The 16699-nt window shown below is 36.0% G+C and overlaps 2 protein-coding genes across 6 annotated transcripts; one reads left to right on the top strand and one right to left on the bottom strand.

The window, feature by feature from the left end:
- Nucleotides 1-1631: 1631 nt before the first annotated feature.
- Nucleotides 1632-6473, bottom strand: LOC136677173 (flavin reductase (NADPH)-like). 4 transcript variants are annotated; one of them, XM_066654614.1, is made up of 5 exons: nt 6423-6473; nt 3648-3809; nt 2781-2982; nt 2457-2621; nt 1632-2334 (listed from the first exon to the last, which is right to left on the bottom strand). In XM_066654614.1, the coding sequence occupies exons 2-5, from the start codon at nt 3780-3782 to the stop codon at nt 2177-2179; spliced, it is 660 nt and encodes a 219-aa protein (XP_066510711.1). In that variant the 5' UTR covers nt 3783-3809; nt 6423-6473; the 3' UTR covers nt 1632-2176. The 4 variants fall into 4 exon arrangements, with proteins under 4 accessions (XP_066510711.1, XP_066510710.1, XP_066510712.1 ...); XM_066654613.1 differs by lacking the exon at nt 6423-6473 and adding an exon at nt 6017-6128; XM_066654615.1 differs by lacking the exon at nt 6423-6473 and adding an exon at nt 5823-5981.
- A 592-nt stretch (nt 6474-7065) lies between these two features.
- Nucleotides 7066-16678, top strand: LOC136676848 (N-acylethanolamine-hydrolyzing acid amidase-like). 2 transcript variants are annotated; one of them, XM_066654108.1, is made up of 11 exons: nt 7066-7351; nt 8678-8842; nt 9303-9426; nt 9786-9876; nt 9953-10029; nt 10442-10614; nt 11065-11127; nt 11243-11309; nt 12121-12149; nt 13263-13329; nt 15332-16097. In XM_066654108.1, the coding sequence occupies exons 1-11, from the start codon at nt 7188-7190 to the stop codon at nt 15371-15373; spliced, it is 1062 nt and encodes a 353-aa protein (XP_066510205.1). In that variant the 5' UTR covers nt 7066-7187; the 3' UTR covers nt 15374-16097. The 2 variants fall into 2 exon arrangements, with proteins under 2 accessions (XP_066510205.1, XP_066510206.1); XM_066654109.1 differs by lacking the exon at nt 13263-13329 and having other exon boundaries at nt 15332-16678.
- Nucleotides 16679-16699: the final 21 nt, after the last annotated feature.

The following is a 16699-nucleotide window of genomic DNA, read 5'->3' as shown; positions in this document are numbered from 1 at the left end:
GGTAAATACACACTGTTAGCTTGTTTTTCTCAGCTGCAGCCAGTCAATGTAGATCATGTTTAGATGTAAAGGGGAGTATACGAATGTAAAAAGAAGAAGAGTGAGATATCTCCACTCTCATTCATAGTAATTATTACTATTTAATTAAGCAATTCTTTTTAACATTTTCCAACCTAATCTCTTTCTTCTACCTCTGCGGTATGGTTCAGTACTGAAGCACCTGGCCATTGTCTTCTGTTATAATTGTGTTGAATTTGCAACAAGAATGTTCTGTTTTTGTTTTGTTTTTTGTCATTTCTGAAACACATTTCCAAAACTTCACTGTGGAAAAATCAGAATTCATTAGTGATGCACACAAATGGAGATTAGGTTGATGGTAAAAATGACTAGATGTGATTATTTTAAAGAGCCACTATTTGACTCTGTAAAAAATATATATATCAAGGCAATGTTTTTTTTTTTTTTGTAAAAATGTGAATCTATACATTTAGATTTCCTCAAACAATACCAGTCATGTTTGTAGCATGTTTCAATTGCACAGCTTGTAAAATTCTGTCTGTTGGGAGAATGAAATCAACCCAGATATGTTTTATAATAATATAATCAAATACTTTTCCCCCTGTAACCCAGATGAACTAGGCTTTGTTTGTAAAAATGTGTGACTCTGTCTTGAGTGTCTAGCAAGCAGTGAGGGTTGAAAGTGGGAGGCTAAAAAGCTTCTGCTGTTAAAACAATTTATATCTCATATACCATTCATACAGCCATGCAGAGGCAAAACACAGAGAACAACTGCAGCTGTTTCATAGAGAAAGTCAAGCAACTGCCACAAAAATTAACATGGAGGTTGTGGGTTCGATTCCCGCTCCGGGTGACTGTCTGCGAGGAGTTGGTGTGTTCTCCCCATGTCCGCGTGGGTTTCCTCCAGGTGCTCCGGTTTCCTCCCACGGTCCAAAAACACACGTTGGTAGGTGGATTGGCGACTCAAAAGTGTCCGTAGGTGTGAGTGTGTGTGTGTGTGTGTCTGTGTTGCCCTGTGAAGGACTGGCGCCCCCTCCAGGGTGTATTTCTGCCTTGCGCCCAATGATTCCAGGCTCTGGACCCACCGTGACACTGAACTGGATAAGGGTTACAGATAATGAATGAATGAATGAATGAATGCTAAGTTCAACTGAAACCATCAAAACAGGCTGAAATAACATTTTATGGCTATTTTAAAATAATGTATCAGATGACAGCATCAGTTTAATGTTTTAATCTGGCATTTGAAAAGCAAAAATTGGGTTTTTGTTTTCTTTTTAAATAAATAGTGGCATCTGCACATTTGCATGAAAGCAAATGGTTTTTTCGGGGTTAGCGATGAGTACAATGGGGAAAAATGTTAACAATAAAACCTTCTTCATCAAACCTCAGTGCCAGATTTAAACATATATCACAACTAGTTTATCTACACTGGTGTTTAACACTGAGACAAGGATTTGAAGTTTCAAGAATGCTTATTAATGGTTACGCCTTACATTTTCTTTAGCAGAGCGTATTTACAGAATGGGTGTCCCAACTGTTTATGAAAATCAGGTTTGACTGATTTAAAGAATACAGCAGGCAGTAATTCAAAAATATATTTATTACAAACATCTAAATATTTAATGATTATCACAGTGAAACCCGATTGACAATCTGCTGTTTTGAAACTAATAAACAGGTGAAAATCTATTGCTTATATCTGTTCAGTAACAACAGCACTCTACAAAGAGCTTTTTTTTAAACTGTAGTTCACCCTAAAGTTGTTTAGGGTTATATATATATTTATAAAGCAGTGATTTAAATATATTTGGCATGTGGTCATTAAAGAGACATCTAGAGACAAATCTGTTGGGTTTTTTACCCATGTACAGATTCTGAAGACTCAAACACATTACACCAGTTTCGAGCACAGAGATAGACTGGAGAGCTAGCAAATAATGAGGAAATATCCTCAGAATTATATAAGAAGTGTTTTTATTTAAAATCATGAATGTTGCTTTTAATATAAAACCTCAAAGTTGCCTTGTAGTTATAGATGCCATAATAAACATTAAAGAATAAAAGAAAATAGGCAACATGTGGTGAAGGCAATAAATCTGTTTTAGTGTTTTTATAAATTTGAATTCTTGTGTGCATTATGTCAATGGCAGAAGCATCATTTAGTAATAATAGCCACTGCCTTCTTTATCCAGGAGTTGCTGCTGAGCACAGAGAGCATGAAGCGAGCCACATCTGCTCTCGACACAGCTTGTCCTACAGGGACATCATTCTCGTCAGGGACATAGTAACCTTCATGAGTCAAATACTCCTTCTCTGCAAAAAATAAAAAATAATAATAATTATTATTATTATAAGAATAAATTGGAAGATTCTTGAAATACTTTACCACAGTGATTTTAAACAAACAATCCTTAAGTTACTCTTCTTTAACACACCTGTTACGGGTGTATTCTGAAGTCCAGGTGGCCTTACTACAGTCCATTCGATGTCATCGGTTTCTTTCAAGAGTTGCTCCATGGCATACATATTGGTCAGAACACTTCGGATCATTGGCAGCAGCATGTAACGGATAAAGAATGAACAGTTGGCTCCTGAATTAGCTGTAAAAATAAATATCACAAGACAATTAAAAGATATAAAAGACAGCATGTGATATTCAATGACAAAATATACATTTCACAAGTCACAAGTTATTTAAGTCTCCATCTCTTTTAAGCTCTATGAGAACAGCTTCAATTGCCTAAAGCTAAGACACTTACGTTCAGTGTACCACGATGTCATGGTGACAATTCGATTCACTCTGACCTCTCTCATAGCGTTGAGTGTTGCTGTCATGGACTCAGTATAACCAGTCACTCCAACCAAGGGAGCCGGTGGAAACCCAAGGCACGACATCACAGCATCCTGGTCTTTAAAATGTGGTTTCAAGCTTTCTTCTGAGAAAATACTTCCCTCAACCACCTGTCATGGGACAGGACACGTGTTGAGAAGAAAAAACTCTAGCTGAGTTTAATGGACTTTTATCTGGATTATTTTTTTTACTTAAATGAAAAAAAAGCAGAAACAAAAATAAAGGACCATAAAAGTTTTTCTGAGTGAATCCACAGAAGTATTTTGCTTTCTTAAGGCATCATGTAGAAAAAATACTCATGTCTCTTAAATGTCTTGGTTTTTAACATTCAATTATTTCCTTTTCCACTAGGTTTATATATATATATATATATATATTTTTTTTTTTTTATATGCATGAGCATCAGTCGGCAAATTCACTATGTAGAGATGAGAAAATACATCATCTGATGGTGTATAGTAACAACAAATGAATGCTATATTTAATTTCATGCATTCCTTGTCACTTAGTGGTGGATTAAAGTGTTTCCAAAGCAATTTTTCAATGTCTCTGGTACTGAATCCATTCAACAATTCATTGAAAGTTGCATATTGGTCTGTAATTATATGCACTACATCTAAATTATTTAACAATTTATTAGTTAATTTTAAACCGCTACAAACCATAATTTAATTTAAGAGTGTACATTAATATTAAACATATTGCTTGTAATAATGCGACTTTTCTTAAATTACACTGCGTAGCTGAACACATTCTTTACAATTTCCTGAAATACCTTGAGGTTGTCATGGGTTATAGTCAGTTTTCCAGGATTCCTGACGATGGCTGTGACGATGTGGCCATGCTGCAGAGCTTGGCTGACCAGCTGCTGACCAGTTTGTCCTGTGGCTCCAAGAACTGCAATCTTCATTTTTAAGCAAGATCCACACAGTCAGTCCTGGAAATGGTACAGATTAATGTTAACAGTTAGGAAAACCAGTCTACGGTTATTTCCCAACTCAGGGTAATGATTTATGGAGGACCAAACCTCCCAAAAAAAAGAAATACATAAATAAACGTGGAATTAAAGAAAGAAAAACTAATGAGGAATGTAAAAAATATTATATTTATATACAATTTATAATGTATTTATTTATGCATATTTTTATTGTTGTGTACTTATTAGTCATATTTATTTCTGTATTATTTACTACTTTCCATTATAAATTTCAACACAGCAGAGGTGCTGCATCAAAGGAGCTGTGTCTCCCGCTGCCCCATTTCTGGGAGCAAAAGGTCCACATGGGGAGAGCAGTGTCTCCCGCAGTTACATCTCTGGAGCAGAGATTTGTCTCCCCGCAGCTCAATTTCTGGGAAGTTTCAGCTGTCTCTCCTGCACACAGTCAGTGTCTGTGTTCTGTTGAGTTGTGCTATGGGTATATCAAGGCTGCCATTACTATGATGGAGCAAGACCTGTACAGTTGATCTACAGCAGGGGTGTCAAACCAAATCCACGGAGGGCCGTGTGGGTGCAGGTTTTCTTTCCAACCACGCAGAAGCCACACCTCATTCCACCTGTTTTTAATCATTGGATATAATCAGTAGATCTTGACTTTCAGTAGTGTGGGGCTTTTGCGTGGTTGGAAAGAGCACCTGCACCCACACGGCCCTCTGTGGATTTGGTTTGACACCCCTGATCTACAGCATCTGGCATTGATCAACCAATAAGGATGTTTAGACTCTGTGACATCATTGATAGACAGCCCCTTATTATCATAAAAGAGCAAGGGAAAAAAAAGAATCAGGAAATAAATGAATGCAAAAAGCAATAGAAATAAATGAATAAATAATAAAATGAATACATAAAAACTAAAAAAAAATAAACAACAAAAAAATACTTAGAAAAATAAAAAATAAAAAATAAATGTAAAAGTTAAAAATATGAATACAGATAAATACATTAAAAAATACATTTATACAGAAATGAATAAAAATATTAAGTAGTACAGAAATAATTATTTAATAAATGAATGCACAAATTTTAAAAATATGCATAAATATACAAATTATATATTATTTTACTTTATTATTTGTTAAATATTTTGCTTATAACTTATACTTTAGGAATTTTAGTTAGAAAATAAATGGCCTCTATATAGCACTGTAATCTTATTCAATATCAAATTCAGATTTTTTTTTTCTTATTTTATATACCCATATCCCATGGACTAATACGTGATGCAGAGAAAAGCGCCCTCTAAAGAAACCTGACATCCATCTATCCGGAAATGTACAAGTGCACAAAACACTGTTTCTATTTACAAACCAAAAACCCCTCCACGGACTGCATGACAGAAGGAAATACAAGCAAAAATGCAAGATACTTGTGTTATATATAACTTTTAACGTTTCAACATTATGTTTGGTGAAGGATGATATGACGTTATATTGTTTATCATATTTTTCATGCAGTCACCACAGTAACAGGAAAGATATTTAGCAAGCTACTTAAGCGCAACATTAAACTGACATTTTTGTGTGTTTACAGTTAAAACATTTAATTATTAAGTTATCATAGCCGCGTATCTGTTCATATAACATTCTGTTTAAATGTCGTTTATCATGGATATTCTTGCTTTCCCCGCACACTAACGACACTGGAGTCTGTAGTAACTTACTTGTGGAATTTGAATGTCTTCAGCTGCAGATATGCAGAGAAATATTTTCCCCTTTAAAACAAAGGAGAATGCAGCCCAATCTTGTGTTTAAAGAGACTGCAAGTGTATTCTCGAACTGAAAGAAATCCAGCCGCTGCACAGCCCCAATATACACTCCACAGAGGAAGGTAGAATCTCCAATGAGAGGTCAGTTCTCAAATAAGCATCAGCTCCCTATTTAGTGTGCAAATCACAATAGACTTATTCACACAAACTGTGCGCTATATGTCCAATATGGATTTGTGTATACTTGCCAAAACCCAAATGTCTGTTTTATTCGGGGTATTATTAGCTGCTCCTGTCCAGGAAACATTCTTCAATGACCTACGTAGTGCACTACGTAGGAAGCAGTGCGGTTTGAGACGCTTCAGTATTGTTGCACAAATCAAGATTTTAAAATTAGCCGGATAAATAAAGCCCTTGGTCGTCCATTAGGACTGTCTCTTACCAGTCCTTCTGTTGGTTAAGCTTGACCTTGGACTAAAAATTACGATAGAAGCCTTGCTTTTTGGAAATCCCCTTGTTTGTCTCCGCTGATGTTATGAAAACAGCTGTTCACGCATGCGCATTGAACCCAAAAAACTTGAATCTTGCAGGGAACCTTCAAAGATCATGGAAATAAGAGTAATTTCTCCTTTATACAGTGTGTGAAAATTGAAATTTGGATCTGTCCCACTCAAAACATTTCCCATTTAGGGCAAAATTGTAAAACATTTTAATATTAATTTAAGGGTTTGTGTAAAAATAGTCTATATGCACACTTAATATGTTTCATCTAAGCTTTTGTAAAAGTGAATTTTACTAAACAATATGTATTTAGACGAATTTGTGTGAATTGTTTATCCAAATATTACCGATTACCGCTGGGTGGACTCCAGGTCGACTCAAATTCTGAATCCATGAATCGATTCCAAGTGTTTATTCAACTCATTAACCCAATTTATATAAACAGTGGTGACGGGCATCTAGTAAAAAATGTCATACTGTTTCTAATAAACCTTATGAAGAATACCTTTAGAATTTTTTCGTAGTTAATTTTGTGTGTAAAATGGGTAAAATGATTTCTTCCTTTCTTACGGATTTTAGGTTACTTGGCTTCATTCAAAGTAAACAAAATCTACTAATTTATATATGTTGTTGAAGATTACATTTTCCCAACAGGCATTTTATAGCAGGTCTGGTTTAATGAATTATATATGTATGGCTTCTACAGCTGTCCACTACGTCCAGTGTGCAGACTGAGTTTTGGCTCACCCAGAGTGGACAGGTTTGGTGTTTGTGTGGACAAGCCCAAATGTGGGCTGCTCACATAAAAACACAAGAGACCAAGAGACTATTAAATTGTGCTGCCTTGGGTGGACAGATTCAAAAGTGCGCTAAACAGGTAGTCTTTAGAGATTCACTGTGGAATCGAACCTCAATTCCCGAGGTCTTAGATCAGAAGAATCGACTCTTCTTAAGATTCACTGTGTGCTCTACCTAACCCGTTCGCTGAGTTACTCAATGAGGAAGTTAACAGAGATGATCTCTGCTTGTGGGGTTAACACAGTCGCGACTAAAGCCACCGCAGACACTCAGCTCTCCGCTCAGGACTCACACACTGTGGTTGGTATCTCATAATGAAATTAGTGGTCTTCTGGGCGGTGGTCGGACTGTGTGGAAGCAGTTTTTCTCCTCCTGTCGTCAACATCAGTCTAGACGACCCTGCAGAGCTGAGATGGGCGCCTCTTGTCAAGATTTTTGACAAAGATTTCTTAAGAAAGGCAGCTGCAGAAGTGATCGAGTGAGTAATGCATCACTGACACTGATGTGACCACGGTACCTTTTTATTGCCCCTGTGTTTATTGTTAGTTTTGGGAATGTGTTTTTTTGTTGTGTTTTGCCAGATTTAAAGATTAGTCTTTAAAATACGGTAAAGTATGTGTAGAGCTTTTCTAAAGTGTAGAGCACCAACCTGAGTGAATGTAATATAGCACGGCAGTGGAACGTCTTTATGCATTTAGGATCTACAGCATCTCCCGCTCTTTGTAGATACATTGTATAATATGTGAATATCATATATGTGAATATCATATAATGGTGCCCCTGTTCCTATCACATGCATTTATTTGTGCATGGGCTTGAACAGCTTGTAAACTCTACAGAGAAGAAGAGGAATATGATGCTGTGCACATGGGCATATTAAGGTCATCATGGTTAATGTCAAGCGTGGGTTAAAATGTAGATGTAAGTGGAGAAGTGTTTGAGTGGGGTTTGTCACCTATTACTTCCAACATCATTATCTGACCTCACTATTAATTATGTTGCTGAATGCAGTCATATCCACACAGCGAAGATTTAATATATAATTTAAAGCTTTCCTTCAAGAGTAGAGGCTACAACGGGGGGAAAAGCACCCTGATTTCAGAAGACACAGAGTGGGCCGATATCGAAATCTTTTGCTCGTATGGAGTTTCAGCACAGGAACTGAAGTACACCATTGCTCCTTGCTTTTTGGATCCATTTTGTCCAATAAAAAATAAAGCTGGAGAGTGATAGATAGAGGAACTAGTTAAAGTAGAGAAAGCAGAACAGCTGATGAATCAGTGCAAGCAGAATAATATCAAACTTAGGAATGGAAACTAGTATAAATAGTGAGTAAAAATAAAAAGAAGACTTTTGAGACTATGCTAACATCATATTAATGATAGTGTTCATGTTTAAGAAGGCAATAGCCATAACACTTGGTAAGAAATGCTTTTATTTAATGAACATTCTCTTTCATTAATTAAAAGCATTTCTTACCAAAAGATCACCTCACCCAGCAGGACAATACACACATACAAATGGACGATTTACTAAAACACACCCATGACCACGGTACGAATACACAAAATGACACAACAAACCTAAATAGACTTATCACACAACTAAACTACACAACAACAACAACAACAACAACAGATAAAATCTACAGAGTATCTCTTTCACCAGGGATGTGGTAAACCATGGAAACGTCTGTGCATGGCTGTGCCCAAATCTCCCAAGAGGACAACGCAATCCATGGTTCTTGTAGTTGAATTTAGATGAGTTTATATTTATGTTATATTTCTTTTTTGTCTCCTTACAGTAGCACTGTTCCAAAATGGGTACATTATGCTGTCCACCCTGTGGTAAAAGCACTGGAGAAGTATGTTCCCCAGCCATATGCCGGTGAGATCAGAGGCATGTCTTCATTTTATCAGTCTGACATCTCTGACATTATTCTTCTCAACTTTGCCTACGAAGTTTCAGCGTATGTATTGCACATTCATAACACGTGCACTTTAATGAACCAAATACTTCACATTATGCACCTACAGTACACAGTTTAGAGAACAATTCCACCAAAATCTTTATTTAGTTTCCAGCCAAATTACGATTTTAAGCCACTACATTGTTTTTCTCTGAGTATACCTCAGTCTCTGGACACTTGTTACATGTATGGGGTGGGGGTGTGTGTTTGTGTGCCATATACAATAAACAAACAGGCCAACTCGTAGTCAACAATAAGATGATAAGTGAACACTTCACCTATTAAACCTCTGTTGCTTACCGCCCAATGTGTCCTGACTTTTTCCTTTTCTATAAAATATACAGAGAATATAAAGATGTAGAATATTTGTCTTCTACTTGGGACATTTGACGATCACAGACCACTTTATGTTTGTGGGATAGTTTTTCATTCATTGACTTGATTCCTTTATGTTTTACAGATTTTGTACCAGTATTGTGGCTCAGAGCTCTAAGGGAAATATTTACCATGGTCGAAACCTGGACTATCCCCATGATATCTTGAGAAATCTTACCATAGATATCCTGTTCATCAAAAATGGAAAGGTTAAAGATGGTCATATGTTTGATTTATAGTTCTACATTAGATGATATATATATAATTTCATCTCTTAAATCTTGCATCTCCAAAACAGTAACCTTTCAGCAAAAGGAAAAGAAAAATGTTCTGCTTTTACATAGAAATTATTCATGTAAAAATAATTATTTCTAACAATGTATGTGAGTGCATTTGTTATGAATATTTGGCACAAATTACAGGCAGGTTTCATTTTTTAATACATTTATTAGAAAAGAAAGCCAATAAATAGGTAGATATTCTTTTGCTCTGATAGCAACATTATGACCTTGCATTGACCAAGTAATACTACTAAATTAACCATATCTCTCTGAATTGTCTGTTCCAGGTGGCCTACAGAGGCACTTCGTTTGCTGGTTATGTTGGGCTATGGACTGGACAAAGTGCGAACAAATTCACCGTGACAGGGAACCAGCGAAGTAAGTGCAGTTTCTGACATGACCTCATTACAAATTTTACATTCGCTCATCTAACTGTTTGATTTTCTCTTTACAGGTAAAGGTCACTGGTGGGAAAATGTCATCTCAGCATTTCTTTTGAAGAGTTCTCCTGTTAGCTGGCTGGTGAGAGAGGTAAATAAACCAGTGGTGCTGAAGTTCAAATTATAAGACCACCAGGGCTGACATTAAACAGACATAGGACCAGCAGATATATGCTTTAATAATAGACTTTTACTACAACTGGCATGTGTCTAATATTGCAGTCAAAAAATCAGAAAAATTTAACCAATAGTGCACTGAATTACAATTTTCGACTTTGTCTTTAGCTTAGAATTTCCTTTTATCATACTCTGCATTTCTTGAATTTCCCCTGGGGATCAATAAAGTATCTATCTATCTATCTATCTATCTATCCATCTATCCATCTATCCATCTATCCATCCATCCATCCATCCATCCATCCATCCATCCATCCATCCAAAGTATTAAAGTGTTTCTTTTGTATGATTTGCACTAAAGCATCTGTCTGTGTTTGTGTGTGGAGACTCTTGAGGAGGCGACAGATTTCCATGATGCCGTAATGAAACTTTCCAAGGTGCCCATCATCACTGATGTGTACTACATTGTTGCTGGCGTCCACTCAAAAGAAGGTGTGGTTATCACCAGGGACAGGAGTGGTGCTGCTGATATTTGGGCTCTGGACTGGGTCATGGGACAGTAAGCAATTGCACTTATTATTATTTCTGAATCAGCAATCAAAATTTGTTGTTCTACATGTACATCAATCAGATTCAGGTATAGGTATGGCAGCCTAAAACAATGCTCAAGAAAATGTCCAAAAGCTCATTATATAACTGCTTTGGTGCTTCCTAATATATCTAGGATTTATTAGCACAGGAAATAGTTTTCAGGTGCTTCTGGTCTAATACAGTATGCTAAAGTTTGAAAGTAGGAAGTGTGAGTCATAGCAAAGCAGAACAAGTGCTGAGTCTTTAGAAATCCAAAAGTCAAAATCTGTTAAAGTCTGGAATGAACTAACTACAATGTATATTCCTTTACTTGAACAGAAGCAAATCAGCACCAGCTCTAAACAGCATGTGTAAGAATGGCTGTTTCATTGATGAATGAATGATACTAATATGAGATAATATTTTTGTTTTATTCTAGATGGTACCTTGTTGAGACAAATTATGACCACTGGCTGCCCACACCCAAAAGAGATGACAGAAGGTGTGCACTTTAGTTATTTTAGCTATTAATATATTAAATTAATATGCAATGACTGTATTTCATTATAGTATGTATTTATGTATGTGCTTACACTTTCCTACATTTGCTTGTCTAGAGATGTAGCTATGAAAGCATTGAATGCTACGGGACAAAATAACATAAACTTGCGTTCTCTTTATCAGGTAAAAACTCTCTCTATGTCTTGAGTGTCTTAATCGCAGTGTTCTGCATTAAACCCAAATTATATAGAATGAATACAACCAGCCAGACATTTCTGGCTGTGATATCCATGTTGTTGTTCTGCCCCAAAGAGCATCTGCATTTGGATAACACATCAGTTTTAATTTATTTAAAGGGGCATTGTATGGTTGTGACAACAAAGATCCTCTTGTTTAAATTCTGCTAGAGATCCAAACATGGCACTTGGACAGTGGTTCTTTATCCTCTTGGTCCCTCAAAGGCATTTGTAATTGGAGGACACTGAATCTCCAGCTTGACCATTCAGCCTGGATATATTCAATCAATTATATTTTCATCCTTACCCCATCACCAGAGTTGTTCTTTGTATTAGTGATCAAATAACATAATGGTTAAGTTATTTATTAATGAAGATATATAAAAACAACAAAGTAAGGCTAGTTTTGTATGGTACATATTATACATGTGTGCATTTACCAAGACAAATTCTTTGTATGTACAACATTCTTGGTGAAAAAAAATATTCAGAATCAAAATTAAAATAGAAAATTGTCAGAAAAAGTAACTGACAATTATTATTATTATTATTATTATTATTATTATTATTATTATTATTATTATTATTATTATATTTTAAACCATAATTAAAACCATCAAATGTGGTTATTTTCTATATATTATGGTTGATTTCACAGCACATGTGTGGTTACTGTTGTTTGCTTGTGGGTCTGTTATGTTTTATAGTATTTTATCCTGTGTCATTCCCACAGTGACAAACCTCTTGCTCTCTTCCAGGTTTTATCAGTGGTTCCTGTTTGTAACAGGTGAGATGTGTTTTATTTGTGGGATGTGATCATATAGTAGATGGTCTTTCAGTCACATGATGATGTAAAGTGCCTCACTGGAGCTTTCACTTCCCCTGTGCATCAGCTTCTTTATACATACGAGATTTTCCCCACTTCCTCTTTCAGGACATATTAGCTTCTGAAATGACACTAATAACCTCAAGGATAAGGGACTTGAGAAAAGTTGACAGTTACACAGCTAACAGTCTGTGGAGTCATAGGACAAACCAGCTCAGAGTTCTCTAATAAGTCTTTGTCCCATGACTCATGTAGTGATCTAACTACAAAGAATAAACGTAGATTACTTACCGCTACACTACACTTATTCAGCATATAAAGAAATAAATCAATTACATATAAAAAATAGCTATAAAAGAATAGTATAATATTAATATTTACTGAAGATTAACACTCACTTTTTTCAATTAGCTTTAATAATTTTTTCTCATAGTCTGCATGTTTAAAGATGAATTGCTTACTGTTTGTTATTCTACTTTATTCTAGAACTCTACTGTATTATTTTACTCTAGCTTGTTTCATTTCGTTCTGTATATTTTTAAATTTTTATTTGAGCTGTGGTTCATTGTCATTTAACAAAAAGACAGACTCTCCTATTGTGAACAGGGCTTTTTAGACAAGGGTATAACACTGCTGTGGTGTTTGATCCTTGTGGTACTTTGACAAAAAATGTTAAAGACATTTCATTAATACCCCAGGTATAATATATATACTATGTGCCATTTATGTCTCTTTTCTGTAAATTAATTTGCTATATGTTATTTACAATACAGATGTATCTTTTTAGCAATTAAAAAGAGTAACAACCATTTATAACATGCTATAACAAATTTTAACTCAGAGAAGCAGCATTAATTTATTTGCAAACTTAAATAATATCTGTTGTTAAGATTTTAGGAAATATTTTAATATTGATTTTTAGAAATAGTGCTCAACACAAAGTGTTCAGCAGGAGGTCCTATGTTTACATATGCTACATTATTGCTCTTTAAGTGAACTGTATAAGTATTGAGGTATATTTGAAAGCTTAAATCAATAAACCACATACTAACCTAAATCTTAACTGGTGTCTAGAATCACAATCTATACAACAGTAATGAGTGCAGCTGTCCCGGAGGAATACAGAACTGTGGTTAGAGAGGTGAGAGCATCTATCCCTGTTTGCACACAACACATGTCTCATATAGTTTAAACACTAAACCCAGTAACCAATCTCAAGTGAAGTTTACACCCTGCCTTGGTGTCTCTCAGTTGAAGGAGTAATCTAGTGCAGTGGTTCTCAATTATCAAACCAAAATCTCCAAATACCTCCTCTAAGTCACATCACAGAAAAAAAAAACCTCACAAAACTTTTACAGGGTAAGCATACATATAGGCCTGTCACATTAGCCATTGTTTGTGGTAAATATATTGTCCCAGAACTAATTGCAATAAACCATATTATTGTCATTTTACAACCAACTGTTTATGCCACAGGTAAAATGATAATAAAATGACATATGAATGCAATTACACTCATTTAAAGAGCAATGCATTTTAACAAAAACTTAATCATTGAGATTATCCAGACAGTGGATTTGGAATATCAATATTGTTTAAATATATTCAATAAATAACACATAAATAAAACAAAAGAGCTAGCAGGTAGTGTCACAGTCACACCACTCCAGGGTCCTGGAGGTTGTGGGTTCAAGTCCCGCTCTGGGTGACTGTCTGTGAGGAGTTTGGTGTGTTCTCCCTGTATCTGTATGGACTTCCTCCGGGTGCTCCGGTTTCCTCCCATGGTCCAAAAACACATTGATATGTGGATTGGAGACTCAAAAGTGTCCGTAGGTGTGAGTGTGAGACTGAATGTGTGTGTGTGTGTGTGTGTGTGTGTGTGTGTGTGTGTGTGGCCCTGTGAAAGACTGGTGCCCCCTCCAGGCTGTGTTCCCGCCTTGCACCCATTGATTCCGGGTAGGCTCCAGACCCACCGCGACCCTGAACTGGAAAAGCGGTTACAGACAATGAATGAACAAATGAACAAATCGACATCATGGCCCCAGAACAGAGTGTCCAGAGCAAACCAGAGAACAGAACAGAGCAAGTGGTTAAAATACTGATGGCATTCATTCTTCTGTAAACAAACCAATGATAAGCCATTATTGTGATACGCCTACATAAATATGCACTTACCACTTACTATTTTAGTGAAAAGGCTGAGTCTAGCCAAAGAGACTAGATCAGTGAGCTTTAAACGCAGATCTGGCTGAGCATCCATTTTGTAATGTTATGTTACTTGGTATTTTCACCTCTTTGAAAGTGCTAAACAAAGTTCTTCACTAAATTTTCATCGCTTACCTGCTTTTGCAATCTAGGAGCTGGCAGGGCAAAATGTTTCTTGGGATTTGGAAAATGGGGTGACAATATTCTTTTTTGTAGGTGTGACCACATGGTATATTTATTGACATATGCTCACATGATTCTTTTTCAATGTACAACAGAAATTAATTTTAAACAGAATTAGTACAACTCTGAATCATATTGTGTAATTTACACAAAAAATGGTGTCCCGCCAGTAGTACATGTACAGTTTGAGAATCACTGCTATAGTATTTTTAATCTACTATCCACTGCATCTCTAGGACATTGTCATACTACAATAACTACTGTCATACAATCTATTTACTAGTGTGCACTGTGGTCTCATGAAAAGGATATTAATAGGGAGTTTTTCTGTGCTGCTCTGTGTTGGCTTTAGACTTAATGTAACATTCCTTTGAGGGTTCAATAACATTTGACCATGAGAACATTAGTGTGAACAAGAACTGATGATGGATGATTAGTTCCGGATCACAAACATCATTCCAGCTCCAAATGTATTTTCCGGGAGTGTCACATATTTATACTGCTTCACAGTATAATGCTGAGGCTTTAAGCCCCAGTGAGGTCCTGTTGTCAGTAATCTGTACTTTTTTGCCTCTTCTTGCGAAGTGAGCAGATGATCACTTGTTATGAAATTGAAAGGGAAGTGTGTGACGGCAGTCTTTCGAAACTTGATGACATGCCCTCAGACTTCTTTTTTCATGTTGCCATAGATATACAGCAAACATTTACTCTAGTTTCCCAGTAAAAAAAATCCTCTGTTTTCTCTCTTTTCACAGACATGTGATGAGTCCATTTTTGAGTCCAGTATTATTGACTGACTGAATGGGAAACACTGAACAGGTTTAATTCCCAGCATGATGTTTAAGTTGTACTTTGTGGGGGAAAAAACAGTTCTAATAATTAGTGGCAATTTTACAATGCTATATAGGTGATGTATGCAAGTCCCTCACTGTCACAGTGTCAGTGTGATTTTAACAGATTTTATATTTACTGGAGAATATATTGCAGCAAGGTAAATAAAACTTTGGACCAGCTTTCAGACAGAGTGCCTTACATTTGAGAAGCAGAAACGTAGCATGTGTTTATGTAGTAAACACATATTTAAACTGTGTACACTGATCATGGAACCACAATATACATAAATCTTTATCATTTATTGCATAAATCCTTCCCATATTTGGTGAAGGACAATAAATTTGTACTTTTTTAACCGTGCTGTTCAGTTGTCAATGTGTGTGTATTACTGTTATTATTTTTTTTCTGATTGTTATCTGTGATGCTTTTTACATTGTAATTGTAATGTCTTTGTGTTCCTGAAAAAACACAATATAAAAACATTGTCATATCATTATTATTAACTTTTTTGGGTGGTTGGTGATGAAGGATGATTTTTAGGGGCAGAAATCACAGAATCTTTCTGAAAGTTGAAGCATGTTTACTAGTGTGTTTACTTTTAATAATTCTTCTGTTATACATACCTTCAACTACATGTCCATTATTATCATGAAAGTCATAAAATGTTCAATCCACAGAAAAATATATTAATGTCTTTACAATTTGTGACCACAATTAATGGCACTGTACTTACAGTAGCACATTCTGTTTTATCCTAATCACAAAAATTGATCATGGTGCACCTAGCTAATCACATAAGTCTCTAGTAGTGCCAAAGGCTGCCCTTTAACAGAATGGCATTTCCTATATAAAGCTCAGTGTAGTCGCATCAAGCTATTACCCTAATCCCCTTGGGGCTTGTTTTCTTAATTAAGCTGACTGCTGCGGCTGAAGAAGTACAAGCCACACTACGGGACTGGAGTTGTGTAGAGCCTTAGGAAGAACAACCTGTTTTGTTGTTGTTTAGACATACAGTGGCTAGTAATAAGGACCGTGGATCACCGACAGAGGATATGGGGTTGCCAAGAAGTAAGCAGCCCTCATGTCTTCATGACTCATCTCCAAACGAGTTGTGTTTGTTGTTTTAACCACATTTAGAGATCAATAAGGAATGCATGGCATGCGTACGAGGTAAATATCCAACCTTTCAAGGAATTTCCTTGCTGAGAGGAGACTTCCACCAGGTGAGATTCCTTGTGGATTCTTTGTACTTATTTAAGGCTTTCATGTACAGATTTGAGGTCATATGT

This window comes from Hoplias malabaricus, chromosome X2, assembly GCF_029633855.1.
Source record: "Hoplias malabaricus isolate fHopMal1 chromosome X2, fHopMal1.hap1, whole genome shotgun sequence".
Classification (NCBI taxonomy): domain Eukaryota; kingdom Metazoa; phylum Chordata; class Actinopteri; order Characiformes; family Erythrinidae; genus Hoplias; species Hoplias malabaricus.
Note: the sequence above shows the minus strand (reverse complement) of the source record. Positions and strands in the feature narration are given on the sequence as shown.

What these genes read in the sequence shown, in the direction of transcription:
- LOC136676848 (XM_066654108.1), top strand. Translation starts at nt 7,188, where the DNA reads ATGAAATTAGTGGTCTTCTGGGCGGTGGTCGGACTGTGTGGAAGCAGT. An exon ending in TGTTCATCAAAAATGGAAAG is followed by an intron (nt 9,427 to 9,785) that starts GTTAAAGATGGT and finishes TGTCTGTTCCAG; the next exon opens with GTGGCCTACAGAGGCACTTC. An exon ending in ACTTGCGTTCTCTTTATCAG is followed by an intron (nt 11,310 to 12,120) that starts GTAAAAACTCTC and finishes GCTCTCTTCCAG; the next exon opens with GTTTTATCAGTGGTTCCTGT.
- LOC136677173 (XM_066654614.1), bottom strand. Translation starts at nt 3,782, where the DNA reads ATGAAGATTGCAGTTCTTGGAGCCACAGGACAAACTGGTCAGCAGCTG. An exon ending in GACATCGTGGTACACTGAAC is followed by an intron (nt 2,622 to 2,780) that starts GTAAGTGTCTTA and finishes TTATTTTTACAG; the next exon opens with CTAATTCAGGAGCCAACTGT. An exon ending in TCAGAATACACCCGTAACAG is followed by an intron (nt 2,335 to 2,456) that starts GTGTGTTAAAGA and finishes TATTTTTTGCAG; the next exon opens with AGAAGGAGTATTTGACTCAT.